This window comes from Lipotes vexillifer, unplaced genomic scaffold (genome assembly GCF_000442215.2).
Source record: "Lipotes vexillifer unplaced genomic scaffold, Lipotes_vexillifer_v1.1 scaffold1339, whole genome shotgun sequence".
Classification (NCBI taxonomy): domain Eukaryota; kingdom Metazoa; phylum Chordata; class Mammalia; order Artiodactyla; family Lipotidae; genus Lipotes; species Lipotes vexillifer.
Window position 1 is genome coordinate 470440 of NW_006771642.1, and position 20851 is coordinate 491290.

At 49.5% G+C, this 20851-nt stretch overlaps 1 protein-coding gene across 1 annotated transcript in view; it reads right to left on the bottom strand.

Annotated features, from left to right (window-relative positions):
* Positions 1-18265, bottom strand: part of FAH (fumarylacetoacetate hydrolase) — a 36349-nt gene extending 18084 nt beyond the window's left edge. Inside the window, exons 1-7 of the mRNA XM_007447063.1 lie at positions 18065-18265; positions 13642-13752; positions 12049-12170; positions 11514-11563; positions 11061-11151; positions 3678-3775; positions 3537-3589 (exon numbers count right to left, since the gene is read on the bottom strand). Coding sequence (XP_007447125.1) covers positions 3537-3589; positions 3678-3775; positions 11061-11151; positions 11514-11563; positions 12049-12170; positions 13642-13752; positions 18065-18145 — 606 coding nt within the window. The 5' untranslated portion in view covers positions 18146-18265. The remainder of the gene's footprint in view (positions 1-3536; positions 3590-3677; positions 3776-11060; positions 11152-11513; positions 11564-12048; positions 12171-13641; positions 13753-18064) is intronic.
* Positions 18266-20851: the final 2586 nt, after the last annotated feature.

Here is a 20851-nt window from a genome sequence, read left to right on the forward strand (position 1 = left end):
GGTATCATGCCCCCCCCTTCCACCACCCCCCCCCCCACCACCACCCCCGGAAACAGGAACCAACACAGGTGAAGCATCTGTCTGCAGAGTCCTCCGTTCCCCCAGAGAGAAGACCCTGGCCCCCAACCAGGGGGCCCTGCTCTGGGGGATCTGGGTTGGGAGACCTCCTCTTAGGGTTCACGGGGCAGCCTCACAAAGGCATCAGGGGGCAGAGGGCTGGCCAGTAACGCCCTGCTGGAACCAGGGGACTAGTGCCCACCTGTTCCCCTCCTCTGGACAGAATCCAAAGAAATCACAAGGCAGGGCTGGAACTACAGGGAGGCCCAGCAGGCCTCCAATCGACCTAGATTCCCACGTTCCCAGCCCTACCAGCGGACTCCGCAGCCCCTTCCCTCCACCTGCATGAGGAGACACTCTGAGCATCACCTGAAGCCCTGAGTGCTGGCTTTGAGAAGCCCCCTCCATGGCCTGCCCGCACCTCCCTGCCCTGGCCTGGCTCCGCTACCCAGCATCCGATGACCTGGCACAGACTGAAGACACTGCCGGTGTCCCAGGACCCTCCCCTCCAGTTCAGCTCTTCCTTCTCATCTCTTTCCTGGTCCCTTGACCTTGGGGGCTTCCTGGAATTCAGTGTCCCTCTCAGAATGCACAGCCCTGCATCATGAGTGGTCCTTGGGGTGAGGGAACCAACTGGATAGATGTCAACATCTGGCTGTGAGATGGCAATCTTGCTGTGCAGGATGTTACACTGGGGGAGAATGTGTGAAGGATTCTGGAGCTCTCCGTACTGTTTCTTACACCTGCACGTGAGTGTACAATGATCTCAAAATAAGTTTAATTTTAAAAAAATGCACAGCCCTGAAATAACCACAGTTCTGAGGTTGTGCAGGTCCAGCCACAAGTGCAATGGGGCTGATGTAGTTGATTCTTGTTATTGGTAATAATTATATTCTATAAAGTCATTAGAAACACCGAGTTAGCAAATACAGGTATATCGCTTCTAGGGGAAATACGGGGCTAAGTTCCTGCCAGCCTCTGGTCACAACATTCACATCAACAAATCAGCATATAACCTTGCTTTGTGTGTGCTTCTGTTTAAGGACACCTGGTTTCATATACAGGACTACGTTGGTCATATTTCAGGTTGGCGCCAGACCACCGCAATTAAGCGAAGATCTCAATAAAGCGAGTCACACGAATTTTTTTTGGTTTCCCAGTGTCTATAAAAGTTAGTTATGTTTATGAAATAATGCCATTTGCAGCAACATGGATGGACCTAGAGATTGTCATACTGAGTGACGTCAGGGAGAGAGAGAAATAACTTATGAAATCGCTTATATGCACAATCTAAAAAGAAATGATACAAATGAACTTATTAACAAAACAGAAACAGACTCACAGACTTAGAGAAAGAACTTATGGTTACCAGGAGGGAAGGTTGGGGGTTGGGGGGAGGGAGAGTCAGGGAGTGTGGGATTGACATGTACACATTGCTATATGTAAAATGGATAACCAACAACAACCTACTGTATAGCACAGGGAACTCTGCTTGATATTATGTAACAACCTAAATGGGAAAAGAATTTGAAAAAGAAGAGATACATGTATATGTATAACTGAATACGTTTGTTGTATACCTGAAACTATCACAACATTGTTAATCAACTATACTCCAATATAAAATCAAAAGTTAAAAAAAAAGAACTTTAGAAAAAAAATTCAAGTATCAACTGAAACTCCAAAAAATAAAAGTTATGTTTACACTATACTATAGTCTATTAAGTGTGCGCTAGCATTAGGTCTAAACCATCAATGTACATATCTTAATTAAAAAATAATTTATGGCTAAAAAATGCTAACCATCATCTGAGCCTTCAGCAAGTCATAGTAGTGACATCAATGATCACCGGTCACAGATCACCATAACGAATACAATAATGATGAAAAAGTTTGAAATATTGGGACTTCCCTGGCAGCCCAGTGGTTAAGACTCTGTGTTTCCACTGCAGGGGGGCGTGGGTTTGATCCCTGGTTGGGGAACTGAGATCCCACATGCTGCCTGGCATGGCCAAAAACCCCCAAAAAAGTTTGAAATATTACGAGAGGGGTCTTCCCTGGTGGTTCAGTGGTTAAGAATCCTCCTGCCAGTGCAGGGGACATGGGTTCGAGCCCTGGTCCAGGAAGATCCCACATGCCGCGGAGCAACTAGGCCTGTGTGCCACAACTACTGAGCCTGTGTGCCACAACTGTTGAAGCCCATGTGCCTAGAGCCCATGCTCCACAACAAGAGAAGACACCGCAGTGAGAAGCCCGCGCACCACAACAAAGAGCAGCCCCCGCTCACCGCAACTAGAGAGAGCCGGAGCCTGGCAACGAAGACCCAACACAGCCAAAACTTAATTAATTAATTAATTTTTTTTTTTTAGAAAAAGAGGGACTTCCCTGGTGGCACAGTGGTTAAGAATCTGCCTGCCAGTGCAGGGGACATGGGTTCGATCTGGGACGATCCCACATGCCGCAGAGCAACTAAGCCAGTGTGCTACAACTACTGAGCCTGCGCTCTAGATCCGGAGAGCCACAACTACTGAGCACATGCGCCACAACTACTGAAGCCACGCGCCTAGAGCCCATGCTCTGCAACGACAGAAGCCACTGCAATGTGAAGCCCGCGCACCACAATGAAGAGTAGCCCACGCTCGCCACAACTAGAGAAAGCCCGCGCACAGCAACGAAGACCCAATGCAGCCAAAAATAAATAAATAAAATAAATTTATTTAAAAAAAAAAAGAAAAGAAATATTATGAGAATTACCAAAATGTGACACAGAGACACAAAGTGAGCAAATGCTGTTGGAAAAATGGCACCGGCAGACTTTGCTCGATGCAGGGTTGCCACGAACATTCAATTTGTAAAAACGCAATATCTGTGAAGTGCAATGTAGCAAAGTGCAGTAAGACAAGGTCTGCCTGTATGTGGCTGATTCATGAACATGAACTCAAGGCACGGGCACGATCAGCCCCAGGGCAGCTTATCTAGCACACACGTTTTCTACAGGGTGCACATCACAACTTTCTTGTGCTTGGGAACACTAGCTAGCACCTCAACGGAAAGCACAAAAGTGGAAAATAACGTGGCACTGAAAAGACAGTAAAAAGGACACTTATTTGCAGTATGAGAGCTGAGACACGAAGGCAGAGCAGGGCCTTGTTCAACTTCAGATGGGGACATGCACATCGGGAGACTCAAATTTTCTGCCACCCTGTGCATGCCCTCAGGTGACCCCTAAAAGCTCCCGCTAGTATTGATCTGGAGGTTAGGAACGAACTGTTAGTAAGTAGGTGAATTTTCAAATATGGAATATGAGTGAATAATGAGGCTGGACAGTACTTCCAATGGCCAAGTGGGGAGCCAGGACTGCCATTAACATGGCTGAGATGGGGGAACGGCCTGTCATCCAGGGCGGCCATCCCAGGGAGCTCTCCTGCCCTAGTGTATATACAGACTCTACGCCAATAAAACACCAAGACATGGCTTACTGTTTCCAGCTCGAAGTCCAAGAGTTTGCAGGCACCATACACAGGAGGCTTAGCTGGAATCATACCAGAAAGAGGCTAGTGAGTGCCAGGCATGGAACTCAGGGTGTGGGGACACAGAGTGGAGCACGGCAGGGTACTTACAGTCATCAGGTCTCATCTGTCCCATGGGCCTGCGGATTGGGGTGCCAGACACCACGACGGAGGAAGCACGGCCGTGGTAGCCCACTGGTAAGTGCAGCCTGAGGAAGGAAGGAGAGAGAAAGCATCAACACTGTTACAGGTGCAAAGTAAATTTCAAAATGTTTTCAAATTAAAAATGAAAGGGAGAAGGAATAGTCAGCGAGTTTGGGATCAACATGTATACGCTGCCATATTTTAAATGGATAACCAGGGGCTTCCCTAGTGATGCAGTGGTTAAGACTCTGCACTCCCAATGCAGGGGGCCCAGGTTTGATCCCTGGTCAGGGACCTAGATCCCACATGCATGCTGCAACCAAGAGTTCCATGCCACAACTAAGGAGTCCATGTGCTGCAACCAAGGAGCCCATGTGCCTCAACTAAGGAGCCCACCTGCGGCAACTAAGACCCAGCGCAACCAAATAAATACATAAATATTAAAAAAAAAAAAAAAAGTGGATGAGAAAAGAGAGCTTTAAAATGGATAACCAACAAAGACCTACTGTATAGCACAGGGAACTCTGCTCAATGTTAAGTGGCAGCCTGGATGGGAGAGGAGTCTGGGGGAGAATGGTTACATGTATATGTATGGCTGAGTCGCTTTGCTGCACACCTGAAACTATCACAATATTGGGGTGTTTTTTTTTTAATTCATTTACTTATTGGCTGCATTCGGTCTTTGTTGCTGCGTGTGGGCTTTCTCTAGTTGCGGTGAGTGGGGGCTATTCTTCGTTGCGGTGCACGAGCTTCCCATTGCAGTAGCTTCTCTTGGTGTGAAGCACAGGCTCTAGGCACGTGGGCTTCAGTAGTTGTGGCACACGGGCTCAGGAGTTGTGGCTCATGGGCTCTAGAGCACAGGCTCAGTAGTGGTGGCACACGGGCTTAGTTGTTCCGCAGCATATGGGATCTTCCCAGAACAGGGATCGAACCCATGTCCCCTGCATTGGCAGGCGGATTCTTAACCACCGCACCACCAGGGGAGTCCCTATCACAACATTGTTAATCGGCTATACTCCAATATAAAATAAAAAAGGGAGTCAACATATATACATGGTTCAAATGTCGAAAGGTACTCCCAAGTGTCCAGCAATAGATAAATAGATAAGCAAGAATGAGGTCTATACATACAATGGAATATTGCTCAGCAATAAAAAGAATGGAAATAATGACACAGGCTACACCACGGGTGAAGCTTAAGGACATTGTGCTAGTGAAATGAGCCAGACACCAAAGGACAAATACTGCCTGATTCCACTTACATGAGGTACTTAGAGGAGTCAAATTCATAGAGACAGAAAGTAGAATGGTGGTGGCCAGGGGCTGTCGGGGCGGCAGGTGGAAACGGGGAGTTATTCTTTAATGAGTCCAGAGATTCAGTTTGAAAAGATGAAAAACTTGTGGAGATGGATGGTGGTGATGGCTGCACAACAATATGAATGTACTAATGCCACTGAACTGTGCACTTAAAAATGCTTAAGATGTAAATTTTGTTATGTGCAATTTACATTTTTAAAAAAAGCAAAAGGTACTTAAACAGTGGGAAAAAGTACGATTTCCTCCCATCCTTGTCTCCAGCATCAATATGGTGCTGATGCAAATACACGCAGAATAACTGAAATGGTTACTGTGTATGTACTCTGCACTTAGAATACGCAGCATCACATGGGGTGCTTTCCTGTTGTTTCCCTTTTCATGCCCTCCTCACAACAGCCCTGCACGGTAGGCGTAATGGGACAGCGCTGAGCAAACTCAGGCTCGGGAGCATCCAAGGCTTGGCCGAGGTGACCCCGTGTGAAGTGCTGCCATTGGACTTCAAACCTGGGTCTCTCCGACCACAAAGTTCTGCTGCTTCCCCTGTAGACCCCTCCCTACCTACTACAACGGGACCCGGGGACTAGATCATAAAGCTCAGAGCGGGAGAGCCATTCAGAGCACAGGAACACTGTCAAGAGCTCTGTTTATAAGACAGAAATATGGGAGAGGAAATGAAAGAGGAAAGAACTCCCAAGCATCGAAACACCATCATAAGGTGATTTACGGTACGGTACTGCTAGGAACAGACCAATTGAACAAGCTGGTTAAAACAAAGAACATAATACATAAAAAGTGAAAAACGTTTTTGCATAACAAGATAAGTTAGATCCCATAATGGGTAGAATATGGTTCCCTGGAAGTATGTCTACGTCCTGACCCCTAGAAAATGCAAACTCGACCTTATTTGGAAAAAGGGTTTAAGTTAAGGATCTTGAGATGAGGTCCTCCTGGATTAGCCAGGTGGGCCCTAGATCCAGTGACAAGTGTCCTTATAAGAGACACACAAGAGGAAACAAAGAGAAGAGGCAAAGGCCCTGTGTAGACAGAGGCAGAGTCTGCAGTGATGCTGCCCAGGAAGGATGGCCTGCAGCCACCAGAGCTGGACAAGCAGGGAGATGGCTTGTCCCCTGGAGCCTCCAGAGGGAGTGAGGCCCTGCCAAAACCTAGATTCCAGACCTGCGGCCTTCAGAACTGCGAGATAATAAATTTCTGTGGTTTTAAGCCACCCAGCGTATGGCAGTTTGTTACAGCAGTCCAGGAAACGAATACAGACCCACACCTCACATCACACACAAAAGGAAATCCCCAGTGGATTATAGATCAGAATTTATGCAGAGTAAGGCTCTAAGAAGTACTAGGAAAAAATACTCCCCAAATCTTCAAATTCCTGAGGTGGAGAAAGTCTGAGCACGACATAAAAGTAAATGCCGGGCTTCCCTGGTGGCGCAGTGATTGGGAGTCCACCTGCCGATGCAGGGGATGTGGGTTCGTGCCCCGGTCCAGGAGGATCCCACATGCCGCGGAGCGGCTGGGCCCGTGAGCCATGGCCGCTGAGCCTGCACGTCCGGAGCCTGTGCTCCGCAACGGGAGAGGCCACAACAGTGAGAGGCCCGCGTACCGAAAAGAAAACAAAAAAAAAGTAAACGCCATGAAGGAAATGATTGACATGTTTGACTTTATAGAAAGGTAAAATTTCTGCATCAAGAAAGACAGCAAATAAAGTAAAAAGATGCCACATTGGGAGAAAAGAGTTGCACTGCATTACAACAAAGGGTTAATTTCTATTCAGCACAAAACAGTCTTTCAAATTAGTAAGAGAGCACTGACTGTGTAGAATATCTGTGAAAGAATCTCTAAGCAGCTGATAACGGTTTTGCCTTCAGAGAAAGGAAGGAGGATGAAAGACAGGGTGGGAGAATCTTGCTTTGTTCCCACTGCTTACCCATAAATTCCTTTGGAATTCAGGACTGTGTACATGCATTGATGATTTTTTGTAGCTTTTAGTTTTTTAAATGTTTGAAAATGTATTTTGCAATATTTATGATATACAAAAAGATATAATAAGACAAATAACCACAGAGCACCAACAGGCTTTCTAAGCCAATTAAAAACGCCCCCTTCATAAGGATCTCCCTGGAGGTTCAGTGGTTAAGACTCCACGCTTCCACTGCAGGGGGCATGGGTTAGACCCCTGGTCTGGGAACTAAGATCCCATGTGCCGCGTGGCAAAAACACCAAAAAATAATAATAACACCCCCTTTGTAGCCCTCCCGGTCCCTTCCCTCTGCTTCCCACCCCTCCTGACCCCACCCCAGAGGGGGCCACCACCTGGAATTTACTGTCCCTTGATATTTCTATACACTTTTACCACTGTCTAGTATTTTTCACATCTTGTTAGATAAACGGCAATTTACCATGCATTTGCCTTATATTACCTAATCAAAAAAAAAACTATTTTCATAAAGACTGAGGTAGATTTAAGTTTATTTACACGGAACAACGTCAATGACATATTAAAGTGAAAAACGCAAATGTCAGTCAGCATGGTCTCGTTTTGTTAACTACAGATATGAAACGTGTATGTGTCCGTGCGTGTCCGTGTGTGTGTGTGTGTGTGTGCGCACGCACACCCATAACCTGAAGAGGTGAAGGCGATGGGCCAGCCACCATTCAGAGTAATGGCCTCTGGGGAGTGGGCTGGGGGTTTCCCTTTTCTCCCCCTTTGCTCCCCTTATTGGCTTAAGTTATAAAATACAACTGCGTGCAATTACATTACATGTAATGATTCAAATAGCACAGAAGTTAGTCAGCTCTCCCCATCCAGCCACTCCCCTGAAGGAAGTAAAGTTGGTCTGGAATCTATTACTCTGGACTTTTCTCTACGCTTACAGCAGTCTAGGCAAATGTGTGCATGTGTGTGTGTGTATGTGTATGTACGAGTGTGTGTATATGTGTAGGTATCTGTGTAGGTATATGTGTGTGTACACGTATGAGTGTGCATGTGTGTGTGTGAGGCTCAGTAATAGCCTCTCAAAAGATACCAAGGTCCTGGGACTTCCCTCATGGTCCAGTGGAGTTAAGACTCCATGCTTCCAATGCAGGGGGAGTGGGTTTGATACCTTGTCGGGGAAATAAGCTCCCACAAGTCATGAGGCACGGCCCATAAAACAAAAAAGATATTCAGGTCCTATTCCCTGGAACCTGTACATGTTACTTTCTATAGCAAAGGAGACTTGCAGATGTGATTAAGTCAATGATCTTGAGATGGTAGAGATTATTCTGAATCATCCAGGTGGTCCTTAAATGTAATCATAAGGGTCCTTATAAAGGGGAGGCAAGAAAGTCAAAGAAGGAATTAGGACAATTGCAGATGGAACTGAGACAGGATGGGACCTGAGACCCTTTGCTGCAGTGCCGCGATCCTGGCACATGGACACACCTCTCCATGAGCAACAAAATACTAAGAAACTGTATAGGACTAAAAATAAATGTGTGCATGTGCATGCACAGTTGGGGCAAATTCTGGACCCAAAAGATACAAAGAGACCAAAAAAATCCCAACTGCCACTTTTGAAGAGTCTGGGGCAAAAACAGGGTGTCAGGAGCAAAAGCAGGGTACTGCGCATGCCCCCTGCACACAACACCACCTAAGGGGCGGGCAAAACACCTAAGCCACCCCCCTGGCCCGACCCCTGGACACACCCCTACCCTCACCCCATATAAGGAGCAAGCTTGCCCCCTCCTTGGGGAGCGAGCAAGCAAGGGAACCTGTTGTTTGTTCTCTCTCCCGGTGGCTGCAGCAGGGGCCCCAATAAGCCTTGCCTGAATTTCTTGTCTGGCCTCTAGTCAATTTCTATTGCTTGGGGAAGGCCAAGAACCCTGGTGTGTAACAGAACCAAGAGGGTGGAGTTATCTGAGGCAGGGGTCCCAAGCCAAGGAACATGGGCAGCCTCTGGAAGCTGAAAAAGACAAGGAAATGGATTCTTCCCCTAGAGCCTCCCAGAGGAACCAGCCTTGCCGACACCTTAACTTTGGCCTAGTGAAGCTGATTTCAAACTTCTGACTTCCAGAACTGTGAGAGAATATAACTGTGTTGCTTTAAGCTACCGAGTTTGTGGTAATTGGTTATAGCCACCACAAGAAACTAATACAGTATGAATGTACATATATTTTTCTTTGTCTTTTTATAAAAATGAGAACTCACTTTACACAATACCTTCACTTCATATATCATGAAAGTGGGTCTTCCCTGGTGGCGCAGTGGTTAAGAATCCACCTGCCAATGCAGAGGACATGGGTTTCAGCCCTAGTCTGGGAAGATCCCACAAGCAGCAGAGCAACTAAGCCCGTGAGCTACAACTACTGAGCCTGTGCTCTACAGCCCGCGAGCCACAACTACTGAGCCTGTGCTCTAGAGCCTGCGAGCCACAACTACTGAGCCCGCATGCCACAACTACTGAAGCCTGCGTGCCTAGCGCCCGTGCTCTGCAACAAGAGAAGCCACCGCAGTGAGAAGCCCGGGCACTGCAACGAAGAGTAGCCCCTGCTCCCCGCAACTAGAGAAAGCCCGCGCGCAGCAACAAAGACCCAACACAGCCAAAAATAAATAAATAAATAAATAAAACCTATTAAAAAAAATATATATATATATATATCATGCACATGACTTTTGATCCTAAATCTTTCTTTCAACAGCTACAAAACATTTCATATTGTGAACAGACCATGATTTTTCAACTAGTCCTCCACCAATAACCATTCAGATTGCTTCCAGCTTTGGGTCCTTAGAAAGATTGCTGGTAAACATCTTTGCCCTTGAATACAAACGTTATTTCTGTAGGATAGATGCATGAAAGTAAGACTGTGGGTCCAATGGTATGCACATTTTAAATTTCTAGTGTTTTATTTTATGTATTTTATGTATTTTCTGTTTCGGTTAATCACAACAAGCATATATTAACTTTATAATAAAGGATATATGCATAAAGTAAAAAAGGCACAGCCGCCGACCACTTTGCATCAAACATTGAGAGAGAAAGCCTGTTTGCTCTTACCCTGCAGAAGGAAACGGGCTGAGACTCCCCCACTTGGCCTGGACCATGCACAGGGCCAGAGTCTTGACTCACTGGCCTCCTGCAGTCCTAGATGCACCCTGGCCTTGTTCTGCAACCTTGGCCTGGTTGCTTAACTTCTCTGGGTTGTAACCCACTCTCTTCCCCCTTCTTCCTCTTGGTTCTGACAGACGCAGCCCCTTCTGGCACAGCTTATCTGAAACACCCACTAAAAGAGGGGAAAGTCTCTGTCCACCCCAGTGACTGTGTGTGGCCCAGGGCACTCGGCCTGGGGCGTGTGCCTGCCACTGTGCTCTGAATAACCGTCACATCTAGAGGACAACACACAGCAAAGGGCAAGGATCTTGGCTCTGTGTTCTAGGCTCCGGCAATGGCCTTGACCTGGGTGTTAGGAGACAGCCTTTGGCCCTGTACGTCCTCAGGCAAGTTGCTCCTTCTCTAAGTCTGTTTCCCTTCCTGTGAAATGGGGGTGTCAGTCATAGCCTTGGCGACCCCAAAGAACCCCTATGAGGATCAAATAAATAAATGCAGCCCCCGTTTCGAGCTGACCACTCTTTGAGAAAACACAGCACTGGGCACACTTGAGGATTCTCATCTATCAGAAGAGTCTAAGTATGGAGAATACTGGCATGGAAGACTTGCCAATAGAACCATAATTCACAGCTTACAAACAAAAGGATCTGGAAGAATGTTAGTGAGTCAGGATCTAATTCCAACCCGTGTTCTCTAGATCAAAGAGCTTAAGGGAAGTCCCCATGATACCACAGCAGGTCCAGGGCTGAGGGGAGAGGAGGACCAGAGTCTGAGGCCACTGTTTCCGGAAGTGGTGACATCATGGTCATTGTTAGCTTTCCTCCCGGGTTTCCTTAACCTGAGAGGACTTGGCAGCTCCTGGGACAACACGCTGCCGGGCACGTAAAGACAGACTTGGAACTTAGCCACACACTGGTCCAGAACATACCAATTGGGCATCAACGGGTTCTCCGTGCCCCTGAACATGACTCCGACATTGGTGGCGTGGTGCCGAGAGGAATAGAAGTCCGTGTAGTCGCCTGCGGGGGGAAAGGTCGGGAGATGCTGTCAGTGACCTGGATTCCGCAGGTCCGAGAAGGGCCAGTTCCGAGGCAGGGTCGGAGCGGGAGAACAAGGAGGGGTGGGAGGAAGGGGCCGGGAGAGCATGCCCAACATGCCACACAAATTCGCCTCACTAAAAATTCGTTTTGAGAACTCCCAGTTGAGAAACGAAAAAGAAACAAGGAGCCAAGACTTCCTGAAACAGACAATGGAATTTGCAAAAGAGTGGCGGACACCCCTCCCACCCGTGGGCTCCAGTCGCCAGGCCTTTGCTCAAGCTGTGCCTGCCCCTGAGCAGCCAGCTGCTCCGTGTGCATCCTGGTAAAGAGACTGGACTCACCTATGGTGGCCGGAAGATGCATTGTGGCGGAAGCCTGGGAGGTGAATGCACTGAAACACAGAACAAGGGGCTTCAAGGTCAAGCTTTGGTCATTCACAGGCTCAGCCTAGATCATGGCCCAAGTCCTGCTCACAATCTCCAGTGAGCACTTCCAGACTGGCCTGGGGCCACCCCAGGATGGGCATCCACCCACTAAAGACAAGTTGCCTCTCCCCTTCTATGTTCCACTCTAGACAATGGGCTAAATTACCCCTTGTTTGGAAACCCGGCAAGGACACAAGTGATGCTGAAGAGGAATGGCTGAGTGAACAAGGGAGTGGGCCGGTGGGCCAGGCATGGCCTGGACACCCCAGTCCAGGCAGAGAGGTAATCCCAGTCAGCCCAGAGCCCTCTCACCAAAATGCAGCCCAGGTCGGGGCTGGATGAGGCCAAGGCAGCCAACCCGTGACTCAGAATGTCCCTGACGACCACACCGTCCTCTTCCGACAAGCCAGGTCCCCTCCTCCCCACGCATCACGGTCCACGGGCTCCTCACCGCTTCCGAAGCTCCGTGTCATCTCTGAGCCTGGCTTGGCTGGCGGACAGCAGGTTCTGCAACAATCCCCTTGCCTCCTTCCAGGCAGCCTGACCCAGGCCCATGAAGCTGTTGAGAGCTGGCTAGGACCAAGATGCAGAGGAAGAAAGATCACACATGGGAAAGCCCCTTGGGCTACCCCTCCTACTGACAGGAGAGAGCCTGGCCAGCTTTCTGGGTCCCCTGTCACTTATCCCAGTTCATTCAAACTCTCAGGACTTTGGTTCTTAGTTCTGTCATCTGTTCATCGAGCTGGGGAGATGTGTCATCTTTCCTGATGGGGCTTCATCCCCTCATGGACTTGCAACTGGCAAAGCCTGGGAGCTCCTATCTGGGACAGCTGCCTGGTTAAGCTTGGCCCCGCCTGCAGTGAAGATGGCTGCGTTCCTCCAGGGGCGGCCTCTGGTCTGCAGGCGTACTGCAGTCTACACCAATCCCCTTCACATAAGTTAAGAAGAGGTTTCTGAGCCAGTGAAGTGCAGCAGAAAAAGCACCTGTGGATTCTCAAGGCCAGAGTTCCAACCCCAGCTCCAATCCTTGTAGCCATCTGACCTGGGAGAATTGTGTCCCGTTTCAGATTAGACCCTCATCCATCTAATGAGGATTCCATTCCTATGCCAGAGGGTCATCATGAGAATTGAACAAGAGATGTGTGTAAAACTCCTGACACATAGGAGGTACTCAATACATATCATCTCCCTTCCATGGAACGGGAGGGAGGATGCACACCAAAGCACTGGACCGTTTACAGGGAAGTAAATTCACGTCCATCACTCATGTACGTATCCTTCAGGCTGACTCCTAAAGTGGTGGCAACACAGAGGGCACTTGGGGCAAGCTGTCCATTCTTCCCAGGCTGGAATCAAACCCGGAGGGCAGGGCTCATGGCTCCGTCCCTCGGAGGGCCCAGCACCGGCCTGGAACAAGCAGAGACTCAACCAGCTTAAAATGAGGAAATGAACCAGTTATTGGAGGGCATCATCTCAGAGACAACTGGGGAGGGCCTAGGACTGCGGAGGGACTGACACTCTTTTTCTGGACGTGCAGGCTCAGCGGCCATGGCTCACAGGCCCAGCCGCTCCACGACATGTGGGATCTTCCCGGACCGGGGCACGAACCCGCGTCCCCTGCATTGTCAGGCGGACTCTCAACCACTGCGCCACTAGGGAAGCCCGGGACTGACACTCTTTTTCTGGACGTGCAGGCTCAGCGGCCATGGCTCACAGGCCCAGCCGCTCCACGACATGTGGGATCTTCCCGGACCGGGGCACGAACCCGCGTCCCCTGCATTGTCAGGCGGACTCTCAACCACTGCGCCACTAGGGAAGCCCGGGACTGACACTCTTCTCACCCAGGAACCCACCCTGCGCTGTCCCAAGGCTACCTCCTGCCAGCCTGTCTGTCTCACAGCCAGCCCCCAACCTTACCCAAGTAAAATCTCTGAGCCCTCAAGGCACTACCTCTATCAGAAACGGAAGGCAAAGGGCACTTTCTTAGTGGCATTTGCAACAAAGGCCACTGAGATCCAGGACAAGCCATGTCACAATGTCCTACCTGATCAAAGACATCCTGGTGTTGGGAGAGGACAGGCCCAGTGAAGAGGTGCTTAATGACACTGAGGTCTAGGATCTGGTCACCAATCGCCACGCCGATCCTTGGTCTTGGCTGGGAGGAAGGTGGCATGGTCAGCACTGGGCAAAGCCTCAGCCGGGCTTGGCTCACTTACCCAGCAAGTCTGTCTATTTACGAACCCATGGCTCTTGTCTTTACATGGCCCTCTATGGAGAGGGACTGAGGAACTGGATCCTTAGCACCGTACCCCAGCTCCCTTTGCCTCTCAGAGGGCTGAAATTGACCCTGTGATCTCTGTCCGGGAAGAACCTGGTGCCATGTCTGCCTCTAGGACAAGAGGGGAAAAGAATGTGTGTTTCCTGAATGGAAAATAAATCAAACACCCCTTGGAGTGGGTAACTTGAAAGAGGCCTAGTCCAAGCCCCTTATCCAGGCAAAGTCCCCAGCAAAGCTCCTCAGGTGTTGCTTAAATGCCTCTGGTGATGAAGAGCTCACCACCTCACCAGGCAACTGGATTATTTCTCAGGTTTAACCTAGGCCTTCCCTTGGCGGCAATTCCTCTGCACAGCAGAGCGTGTCCCAGGCACAGTGCTGAAGGCCAGGGGCTTGGACTAATGAGTAATGAGCTCTGTTACGGCTCAAACAGAGCAGAGTTCGGGTCACCAGGGAGCATGAAGCCAGACTACTCAGAGCATGCAGGAAAAGTTCCTTTCTGCACCATCAAATCCCAGCTTCAGCCCTGAGCGTGACAATGTCGCAAATATTTGGCAAAGCCTGACCTTTGTCCACATGGCCCTGAAATTTGCTCATCAACAAGGAACCTGAGAGCATGTCTGCAGACTCGACCTCCTAAAGCTCTGTCCTGAGCTGAGCTTCCAGCTCTCCTGAACCACCAGCTTTGCCATTTCAGTTCCAGGGAGTTTAGAGGTGGGGCTACTGGCTGGCCTTATCTCCAGTGGCTGCTCATTTAGGGGGCTGAGAGAAGATGGCTATCCCTCTGTGCACAGGGGTAGACCGGAGCCACACCCTCACCTAGCCCTGAGGCCCCGGGCAGACCCTGCCCATGAGGAAGCTGCCTGGAGAGGGTGGTCCTCATTCCCAGCTCCCTGGGCCTCATATCCCTGGGCAAAGAGCTGGGCCACCTGGACCCCAGTGGCTGCCCACTTAAGGGATATGCAGGCAGACCCCTGGGCCAATTCCCTGACCCTGGCCCCCACACAAAGCTGCAGGAAGGAGCCGAGGCCACTGAGCAACATCAGAGACGTAATCACAAGTGTGGCTGCCTGCCTCCTCGGCTGCAAGCAATGGCAAGAAGCTGCCCTTGTGTTCCAAACCCTGGCAATTGTGAAACCACATGTTGAATCTTTTAGACCTAGACGTGAGGACCTGAGAGAATGAGTCCCTCTACTTTAACTGTTGGGAGTTATTTTCTTCAGTGTTAGACTCCCAATCCCTGGGGTCCTGCCTACTCTGTCATTCACCATCTTATCATTTTGGACAAGTCCTTGGTCTTCTGAGGGCCTCAGGTTGCCATGTATAACCTGAGGGAGACAAATTAGTAAGAGATATCCTATGTCTAACTTTAAGAGAATGCGTGTGCATTGCCTCCGCTTTATAACATTTGGTCATATCCGATAGAATGTTGTCCAAAGGAAATCTTTACCCACCTCCCAGCTTGACAGAGGGAAAAGCATGGGGTTTGGGAGCTCACAGCTGTGGGGTGCAACCCCAAATCTGCCTCTTACTGGCTGTGAGACCTGGAGCAGGACTCTTAGCCTCTCTGAGCCTCAGTTTCCTCATCTGTAAAATGGGGACAGTAGCACAACAGCAAGTTTGTAGTGAGAATTCAATTAATTAACATCTGTAAATCTCTTATCACCAGACCAGACACAGAGCAGACATTCACTCAGACAAAAAAATTTATGGAGCATCTACTTCATCCCAGCAGTATACTAAGGCTGCAGAAGCACTGACGATAGAGGAGAGACGTGGTTCCCACCCTCCAGAAGCAAAAGGAAGCACACGGTGAGGTGACAGACGATAACTGTAGCTGGAGTTCAGTGAGGATGCTTAGGGGACAGCTCTCTCTGAGGAGGTGACATTTAAGCTGGGCCCAGAAGAGTGAGAAGAACTCAGGCATACATAGAGTAGGAAAAAAAAGAGTATTCCAGATAGAAAGAACAATACGTGCGAAGGTCCTGAGGCAGGAAACTGCTCTTAGAAAGTTCCAGAAACTGGGACTTCCGTGGTGGTCCAGCAGTTAAGACTCTGTGCCTCCAATGCAGGGGGCCTGGGTTCGATCCCTGGTTGAGGAACTAGATTCCACATGCTGCAACTAAGAGTTTGCTGCAACTAAAAGATCCCCAGTGCTGCAACTAAGACCCAGCGCAGCCAAAGTAAATAAATAAATATTTTTAAAAAAGAATGTTTCAGAAACTGAAAGGCAGCCAGTGTGGCTAGAGAGAACAGAGGGTCTGGAGGCAGAGGCAGGGCTGGAACCATGGGGACTTGAGCACCTTGGCCGTCAGCTCCAGATTACTGCAGCATCTGTTTCTCAGAAGCCACGGTCCCTGTCTTCACAGAGAGAGCCAGGGTCTGCTCTAGTCCATGAGCAATCCAAGATGGAGGGAGGGTGTCCCGTGTGCCTTTGATCCCCAACTCCCAGCCCAGAATCTGGCCCAGAGTTGGGGTTCATAAGCACTTACTGAATAAAAGAATGACCAAAATGAAAGCCGGATTAATTCACTATTGTTCCACCCAAATTATGCACGGCTGGCCACTGGCATGGAGGAGAGGGAGGCTGTGCCTCGGCGACCAGGTCAGCCTGGAGAGGCAGCCACCACCTTTGGAATGTCCAGTGCCTGCAGCCATAGCTTCAGACACAGCCTGTTCCACTTGAAGGCCCTCAGCCTTCTGCAATGCCCAGGGGGCCCACCCCCAACCCCCAGCACTCTTTTCAGAGGGCAGTGAACCTCCCTAGTGGCTGTCCTTGCACATTCTAATGTGGAACAGCTGGGGCATGGAGTCTGAAAGTCACTAGCCATACCCTAAGGGGCATTCATTCCAGAATCTTCTGGGAGAGCAAGTCAGAGCACCGCCCCCCCCCCCCAAAGGCTTCTGCCTAATGGATTTGTGGAGTAAAGATTGAGGACACACAGCTGAGGACAAAGTGTCAGAGGAGTGCAGGGGAGGGTTCGCCAGCAGAGTGCACTTGGCTAACACAGGTTAAGGTTTAACATGCCTCTTATTTGTACTTGCGGCCCTCCAGGGGACTGAGTGTTACCTTTTTGCATCCTTGCAACAACTGGCCAGGCCAGGCAGTTGTGAAACCACATGTTGAATCTTCTAGACCTAGGCATTTTTTGCCATGGGGGCAGGGAACCCAGTTTCCAGGAAGGGGCTAACTGACAGGAACTCCATTTAGCAAACGGTTCCCGAACACTTGGGCGCAAGCAGATTCTGGGCTTCTATGAATCAGGAGTTTACCTTTAAAGTTGGGAGCAGAAAGCTAAGCCCAAAATACCATGAATAAATCCAGGGGAATCTGCTTTCCCCACCCAGGGACCTTCTTATATATTTGTTGATAAACCCCCAGTTTTCAAAGATTTCTTTCTGCCAATCAGACTACACTTACTAAGTGAAATTTCATTTCTCTGCCCAAAAGGGCTTCTTCTGATCAGCAAGGATATGCCAGGGAGCCCAGGGAGCTGAAAGAAGGCCAGCTGGAAGTAAAGAAACGTAACCTCTTAGATCCCAGGCCTCTACTGCCAGCAAAGGCGATCATCCCTCCGAGCTACTGAAAATACCGGGTCAGTTAATGTTTCCCGAGTTCTAGGGTTAGAGGCTAACCTGGGAGAAAACAACCGGTTACAACGTGGTGCCCTGGGGGAAGACAACAAAGCCAAATGACTTCGGAGTAGGCAGTATGATTGTGCTTCAACTCCTCTGTAATAATAAGAGAACTTGCTCTGCCTACCTGAAAGGGAGACTCATACGTATCGTTTCATTTTGCGTTTAATTCTCACACAAACCTGCAGAAACTGAGGCTGAGAATTTCAATAACTTGCACATCTAGAAAGTTACCAGGAGGGATCTGAACCCACAAGTACTCTCCATGATCGGCCCCTCCAAAGAAAAAAGGCCCCTGCCCCCACCCCACCTCCCATCGCACTCCCCAGGGAGGAGAATGCGAGGCACCGCTCGTTAGGCCCCAAATGACACCGGCGGTCTTCGCGAGAGGCGTCTAGCAGGGAAACGACAGGCCCGATGTCCTGCTCCGTCGGGTGCTGGCGGAGGTGGCAGGGCTGGGCTGAGGCCAGGGGCGGAGCAGGAAGGCGGCGTGGGGGTCCCGGGCGGAGGGGAAGCCCTCCCTCCCCGCGCCCGGAAACCGAGCGCTGCAGCTCACGTCGCCTTTGGTGGAGAAGACGCCGTAGGGCAGGTTGTGGATGGGGAAGTCGGAATCCTCGGCCACTGGGACGAAAGACATGCTGGTGGGCACGGAGCAGGGCGGCGGGCTGCGGGCTGCGCGCGGCCAGCAGGACTGGATTCGCCGAGGTGGTCAGGCAGGGTCGCGCCCCCTGCGGGCTCCGCCCCTTCAGGCCCGTCCCTCCAGAGCTGACGCTGTGACACGATAGGACCCGGCCCGCCCCCTCCGAGGGCTCCGCCCCTCCTTGAGCCCCCGCCCACCAAGAGACCGCCCTCGAGCCCCGCCCACCAAAAGACCGCCCCTCCACTAGGCCTGTTCCTCCGCAAACTCCACCCCCGCACAATCCCTCCTCTCCCTGTCACTCCAGCTTCGCAAGCTCCACCCCCGCACAGTCTTTCCGGGCTCTCCTGCTACAGTTTTGACCCTTCGCAAGCAGCCCCGCCTCCTCTTTGAAGGTCCTCGTTCCGGAGTCCACCTCCCGGGAGACCTCTGTCCAGCTGCCAGACCCAGGGGCCCTGGTCCTACCGAGAGCGATCCCCAGCTTGGCGTTTAAGGCTCTGCCCCTGGTGACTTCAGCCTCGTTTTCCCCCGGCTGCGTGGCCCGCTCTTCTGCTCAACAGAAGTCTTGTTGGGTGTCCAGGACACAGCAGACCCTTTGACTCCAGACGCTGCCTCCTGGGCTGGTACAATGCTTCCAGTCTCGTCCTTTCTGCCTTCATAAACCATGCTAATCTGTCAGCTATGGCATTTCCACTTTATCGGGGAAAAGAACAGTCGTGCCTGTTTGGAAGGCTTACATTAATGAGATTAAGATTCTAGAAAATATAACTCACCTGTTTATTTCATATTCTAGTGTTGAAATGACACTGACAAGATGTTTGACCTTGGACAAGTTACTTAACCCCTTTCTGCCTCAGCTTTCTTCTCTGTATGACGTTAATGATCATGGTTTCTACTCCACAGAGTTGATAGGAGAATTGAATTAATTGTGGAGCATTTGTGCCTGGCATAAAGAAACTATTTGTGTGTAAAGATTGAAAGGGGAGACTGAGCAAAAAAATAGAGAGAAAAGAAAGAGAGGGAAAGGGAGTGAGGGAGAAAAAAATGAAGGAAGGGAGGGAGAGAAGGAGAACAAATTTACACCTTAATCCTCTTCGCAATGCTGGTGACTAACAGCAAAAAGGATGAAGATTTGAGATCCACCTCTGACAGCACCAAAGTGTTTAGCTTTAGGCAAGTTAAACTCTCCAATCATCCGGTTCCTCATCTGTAAAACACACATAATAACAATACCTACTCCAGGATTTCTGTGATGGTCAAATAATGCCTGGCACAGAGTTAGTTATCAATTAACTACTTTTTTACCCCCAGGGACATCCAACCAGAAAGTTAGCCATTTCTTTGTGTCTGGGTTTTGCTTTTCTTTTGCTTTTCTTTTTGAAGAAGACAATCAAAAAAGGAGAGAACAGGGCTTCCCTGGTGGCGCAGTGGTTGAGAGTCCGCCTGCAGATGCGGGGGACACGGGTTCGTGCCCTGGTCCGGGAGGATCCCACATGCCGCGGAAAGGCTGGGCCCGTGAGCCATGGCCGCTGGGCCTGCGTGTCCGGAGCCTGTGCTCCGCGACGGGAGAGGCCACAGCAGTGAGAGGCCCGCGTACTGCAAAAAAAAAAAAAAAAAAAAAAGGAGAGAACACAGCTATAAAGGTGAAGTGGTCAGCACTGACTGAAAATACATTTATAATAGAAATGCAATTTCTTAGAAACCTAACAAAATTATTTCTTTAAGTGGGTTAAAATTAAAGTATAGGCTACACAATACTCATCAATACACAAACCAGTATTTGCAACACTGACTTGATTAATTTGCTTGGGAATTCTTACGACAGTAGAGTCCAAGTTAAAGAATTAATGGATACACAAGCAGAGCTGTCTGAAAATAAATTTGAAAACCAATTTAAGCCAAAATCCTAGAAATTATTTTTAAAGGTGGCAGACTCATTCTAAGGTTTGTAAATATAACAGTTTCCCTTCAAAAACATTTCATAATGAATAATAATGATAGATGGAAAGACCTAAAAGTAAACAAGAAGTTGCACCTCCTTTGCCTGCAATGTCTTGCCCATATCTCCTCTCATCCACTATCCTGCTCCCTAAATCAGGTTCAGTCATCTTCATTCTTCAAACACATTTGTCAACAGCCAGTCCCAAGTCTCCCAGCTGTTCCTGTCTTCCTTCCTCTGTCCTCACCTCTAAAACAATGCTGCCTTTTCAACAAGATCAGCAGTGAAGTGTGTACCAAAGAGCTTGTAGTTAGAATCAAGTATTAAAACTGTGGGTGACTGGGACTTCCCTGATGGCGCAGTGGTTAAGAATCCACCTGCCAATGCAGGGGACATGGGTTCGAGCCCTGGTCCGGGAAGATCCCACATGCCGCGGAGCAACTAAGCCTGTGTGCCACAACTACTGAGCCCGTGTGCTGCAACTACTAAAGCCCAAGCGCCTAGAGCAGGTGCTCCGCAACGAGAAGCCACTGCAATGATAAGCCAGTGCACCACAATGAAGACCCAATGCAGCCAAAATTTAATAAAATTTTTTTAAAAACTAAAAAAAAAATACATACACACAACTCTGCAGAGTTAGGGAGGCTGCCCTGCAGTTTGGCTTGGAGGGAGGAGAGGCTGGGTTGGTGGCATCATGTGAGATAAGAGGGCCTGAAACCAGAAGGCCTGAGATGAGGGGGTATTACAAGTAGGGCTGGCTGCTGAAC